Source organism: Dendroctonus ponderosae, unplaced genomic scaffold (genome assembly GCF_020466585.1).
Source record: "Dendroctonus ponderosae isolate FM_Combo_2020 unplaced genomic scaffold, Dpon_F_20191213v2 Dpon_F_20191213_11, whole genome shotgun sequence".
Taxonomy (NCBI): Eukaryota; Metazoa; Arthropoda; class Insecta; order Coleoptera; family Curculionidae; genus Dendroctonus; species Dendroctonus ponderosae.
The window spans coordinates 2,578,340-2,583,429 of NW_026017213.1; the positions used below are offsets into that span (position 1 = coordinate 2,578,340).

At 37.4% G+C, this 5,090-nt stretch overlaps 2 protein-coding genes across 10 annotated transcripts in view; one reads left to right on the top strand and one right to left on the bottom strand.

Annotated features, from left to right (window-relative positions):
* The window catches only part of LOC109540771 (GTPase-activating protein skywalker), a 44,199-nt gene extending 39,527 nt beyond the window's left edge, over positions 1–4,672 (top strand). For 7 of the 8 annotated variants that reach the window (XM_048662604.1, XM_048662605.1, XM_048662608.1 and 4 more), the window contains 2 exons: positions 2,889–3,109; positions 3,350–4,672. In XM_048662604.1, the coding sequence (XP_048518561.1) occupies positions 2,889–3,109; positions 3,350–3,497 (369 nt within the window). In that variant the 3' untranslated portion in view covers positions 3,498–4,672. The remainder of the gene's footprint in view (positions 1–2,888; positions 3,110–3,349) is intronic. The other variant, XM_048662602.1, reaches the window with a different exon arrangement.
* Positions 1–5,090, bottom strand: part of LOC109540772 (neural Wiskott-Aldrich syndrome protein) — a 26,944-nt gene that overhangs the window by 5,307 nt on the left and 16,547 nt on the right. Inside the window, exon 8 of one of the 2 annotated variants that reach the window (XM_019909234.2) lies at positions 4,476–4,696. The exons of the other annotated variant lie outside the window; for it this stretch is intronic. The gene's annotated coding sequence lies outside the window, so the exon portion shown is untranslated. Of the gene's footprint in view, positions 1–4,475; positions 4,697–5,090 lie in introns of those variants that run through there. 2 annotated transcript variants of the gene reach the window in all.

The following is a 5,090-nucleotide window of genomic DNA, read 5'->3' on the forward strand; positions in this document are numbered from 1 at the left end:
AAAATTAAGTCAATTCCCATCGCAAAACGATGTCAATTTTTTCTCCCGCTATGGAAAATTTGCGTTTAACATTTTCTTATTTAAATCGAGATCGGATGAAGAAATCGCATTGCGGTTTTTACGAAAATTAAGGGAATTTCCAACGGAAAACGCTGTCAATTCTTTCTCCCGCTATGGAAAGTTTGCGTTTAACATTTCCTTCTTTAAAGCAAGATCGAGTGCAAAAATAGCATCGCGGTTTTTACGAAAATTAAGGGAATTTCCATCGGAAAACGCTGTCAATTCTTTCTCCCGCTATGGAAAGTTTGCGTTTACATTTCCTTCTGTAAAGCAAGATCAAGTGCAAAAATCGCATTGCGGTTTTTACGAAAATTAAGTCAATTCCCATCGCAAAACGATGTCAATTTTTTCTCCTGCTTTGGAAAATTAGCGTTTAACATTTTCTTATTTAAATCGAGATCGGATAAGGAAATCGCATTGCGGTTTTTACGAAAATTAAGGGAATTTCCAACGGAAAACGCTGTCAATTCTTTCTCCCGCTATGGAAAGTTTGCATTTAACATTTCCTTCTTTAAAGCAAGATCGAGTGTAAAAATCGCATTGCGGTTTTTACGAAAATTAAGCCAATTCCCATCGCAAAACGATGTCAATTTTTTCTCCCGCTATGGAAAATTTGCGTTTAACATTTTCTTATTTAAATCGAGATCGAGTGCAAAAATCGCATTGCGGTTTTCACAAAAATTAAGTAAATTCCCATCGCAAAACGAGGTCAATTTTTTCTCCCGCTATGGAAAATTAGCGTTTAACATTTTCTTATTTAAATCGAGATCGGATAAGGAAATCGCATTGCGGTTTTTACGAAAATTAGGGAAATTCCCATCGAAAGACGCTGTCAATTCTTTCTCCCGCAATGGAAAGTTTGCGTTTAACATTTTCTTTACATCGAGACCGGATGGAAAAATCACATTGCGATATTCGCTAGAATTAAAGCATTCGATGGCACCGCGATGGGGTTTGCTTATTTTGCGATGGCAACTTGATACGTATAAGATTGCTATATTGATTAAGTCAAGAGCTGGTGATCAGATCGCAATTCGGTTTTCAAACATAAACAAAAAAGTGACACAAAAATTCTAGTTTCTTCTTGAAATCGAGAACGATGCAATCAATGCGTTTTTAAGAAAAATGTTGAAAATTTCAATCATTGAATTTTTCTTCCACTGGATCCGTTTAACATTTTCTCCTTTAAATCGCAAGATATCGCAAGATGTTTTTTGCAAAAATGTTGGAAATTACAACATCGCAGCGCTGGGATTTGTTTCTTCCACTATAGTAACTTGGTGCGTTTAACATTTTTTTCTTCAAATCATGAACGGATGAAGATATCGCAATGCGATTTTGCATAAATGTTGGCAATTTCAATCACGTATTGATGCGTTGTGTCTCTTCCACTAGAGTAACTTGCTGCGTTTAACCTTTTCGTCTTTAAATCGAGAGATTTCGCAATGCGTTTTTTTTGTAAAAATGTAGTAGTTTAATGCTTACTTTAAGGCACTTCCCATCGAGTTTGCGTTGAACATTCTTTGAACAAACAAATTTCTTGAAATCGAGATTGGATGCAAAAATCGCATTGCGGTTTTTACGAAAATTGAGTCAATTCCGATCGCGAAACGATGTCAATTTTTTGTTTCGCTATGGAAAATTTGGGTTTAACATTTTCCTATTTAAATCGAGATCGGATGAATAAATCGCATTGCGGTGTTCACAAAAATTAGGTCAAGAACTGATGATCAGACCGCAATGCGGTATTTGGATGAAAAAAGTTTCAATCAGTTTCTTCTTGAAATCGGGATCGATGCAATGCGGTTTTTGGAAAAATGTTGAAAATTTCAATCATATAGCGATTGAATTTGTCTTCCACTATGGTAACTGGATGAGTTTAACATTTTCTTCGTTAAATCGACTACGGACAAAATTATCGCGATGCGGTTTCCCAAGAACTAAGGCATACTCAATCGCATACCGATGAAAAATATTTCTCCTATTGAGTTAAAGTTAAGGGATAGATATCGCAACGCGGTATTTGCTAAAATTTAGGCAATCTCAATTTGCCCCAATTTGTTCTCCCGCTATGGAAAATTTGCGTTTAACATTTTCTTATTTAAATAGAGATCGGATGAAAAAATCGCATTGCGGTTTTTACGAAAAATAATTCTATTTCAATGGCAAAACGATGTAAATTTTTTCTCTCGCTATAGAAAGTTCGCGTCTAACATTTTCTTCTTTTAATCGAGATCTGTTAAAGAAGTCGCACTGCGGTATTCACGAAAATTCAGGCAATTCCCATCGTAAAGCGATGTCAGTTCTTATTCCCGTTATGGAAAGCTTGCGATCAAAATCTTCTTTAACTCAAGAACAAGATCCGATCGCAATGCGGTTTTTGCAAAAAAATGTCAATTTGAATCATGAAGCGAGTGCAGTTTGTCTTCCTCTATGGTAGCTTGATGCGTTCAACAGTTTCTCCTTTAAATCGAGAACGGATGAAGAAACCGCAAAGCGGTTTTTGGAAAAATTATGAAAATTTCAATCACATAGCGATCTAATTGGTCTTCCCCGATAGGGACATGATGCGTTTAACATTTTCGTCTATCAATCGAGAGTGGATACATTTATCGCAATACGGTTTTTTTCGTGTTAGGCAAAGCCTCCAAACCGGTCTCAATTGCACTCAAGTCCACGCCTCTTTGCCTTGACCAAACGTTTCCGCTGCGAATATCACAACCGTGTCGTCAGCATAGGACACGATAGATAACGAGGATAAATAATGAAAATTCTAGGGCACACCATCTTCTACATTTGCTTTTATTAATCTCGCATTTCACGTTTAGGTGTTTGGAGCCTACTGTTCATCGCGTTGGTGCGAGCGCAACCAAAAAGACGATCGGGGCAACCGACAGGCCTACTTTGGCACTGGAGAAACGTTCCTTTTCTCCCTCTATCCGGAAAGAGCGAAATACCCCTGGATTGGGGTGGAAGGCGATCGCAATGTGTCGCATGGCGCCGAACTCTTTATGGCGGCCGACAGCAAAATGATCACCATAGGAGGCGGGTGAGTAGCAGCGCCTATTCGAGCCTGGGAGGAGGAGAGAACCCAGGGGGTTGTTAGTAAATAAGTGCGGCACGTTTCAGGGGGTGATTCTGCATGAAAAAACAATGACAGTGTGCGTATGATCGTATTCTCAGTTCATAGTTTGTAGTCATATCGTCAATATCTCGGAAAGAACTCTGCGAGTCATAAGCAAACAGTCATTATTTTACTGAAATTCCTAACAACCTGTATGTAATATAGGGAGGGCCAGGCGATCTGGATGGACGAGAACATTCGCTATGGAAAAACCGATCACTGTGCCACATTCAACAATCCGCCTCTGTGCCCAAGCGGGGACTTTGAGATCCGGGTGTTGGAAGTTTACGGATTTGCCACCGACATGAATTAGCCAACACTTCGAACAACGAACAAAGCGCTTTAGGTAAGGTTCTTCTTTGGCCAGAATGGACGCATCCTCTCCCAGTGCATTCCTTTGACTCAAACCGATTAAAACAAAAAAGAAAGCCGAAGAGACGCGACTGAATGGCATGCGGCAAGTCGGTTAGTCTAGTTTGGGAACAGTATTATGGAATTGGTCTCACTCAAGCAATCAAACAACTGTCGAATTAGATTTACGTTATTTATTTATTTAGGATAAAGGGCTGTTGGTTGCCGCATGCCATTCAAATCAAAAAAATTGACTGTATTTAAAAAACGAACTTTTTAGCTGTTGCCTCCTAAGTGTCATGTGATTTCATTAAATGGTGTCTGGTTGAGGGGCTGCTCGATTGGACGTTTTGGCTAAATGTGCCAATAATCAAACATCTATCTATCTATCGATGTATCAATCCAACGAACATTCTCTCGACCTGTTTTTCTCTCTCCTAAGATTTCCAACTGACAAGTACGAGAATCTAGTCGTATTAGCTTTGTATTGTCTAGTTTTAAACCGTTTTACACTTAAAATTGTGTATATTTCGAAATGTAGTCGATGTAAATATTAGTTACATGTTTAAGGTAAAAGGGCAGTAACAAATCTGGCTTGGCTGCACTGTTCTTTTTTGCAGTGTACAAAAACCATCAATTTGCGTTATTTTACTTAAAAAAAAGTCAAAAAGAAACCTGCTGAGTAAATCTTGTGGGAATGATTCCAGATTCTGTCTAGAAAAATGTCCAGGATACGAAGCTAAACAAGTCCTATATAAAACACATATACGTTTCCTTTTTAAAGTATTCTTTATGCTGTTAAGTTTTAAAAATTTTATTACCCGTATTACCTTAATTTTAAGTGAATGGTTGTGGATGGACTCTGTAAAACTGTAAAATTTTAGTTGGAAATTAAGCCACGCGGGTTTCAAGTCAATCAAAGCCCAAACAAACCCATTAATACTGGTTTATGTTAATCGAGCTTTATTCGCCTGAGAATGTTCTGTAAATGTAAAGACGACATCACCGTAGTGAAAAATATACATACATAAGTAGACTGTTATAGTATTTTTTGTTTATATATGTAACAAAGGCTTCTAGCTGTAATATTTTATTGTTTTTGTTGTTGTACGTAGAATAAAAGTATTATAAACTGAACAGTTGATTCATTCGCACATCTACCTAAAAAATAATTGAGGATTTCAGTGGTGCTTGCATTTGTTGCATCTCGCTGCCAAGCTACAGGGTGTTAATGATGGTTTTCTTAAAAGAACTTAGAACCTGTTGTGAATTAGTGTACGAAATTTAGCCCCATTTGAATAGTGAGTGAGAAATACGGACGAAAATTTCATGAAAAAATCATAACTCCTAAACTGTAGGCAATGGAATTTCGACTTTTTGAACGCTTATAGAAGCTTGTGTGGATCAGGGTATGGAATTTCATTTGACTCGATTCTCTCTTAATTTTTTTAGGAAAACTGTAACTTTCAGTATGTAAAAAAATTGACCCAAAAGTGCATGTCCGTACTTAAATAATCACAACTCCTAAACTGGATTCGTTGGAATTTTAATCTTT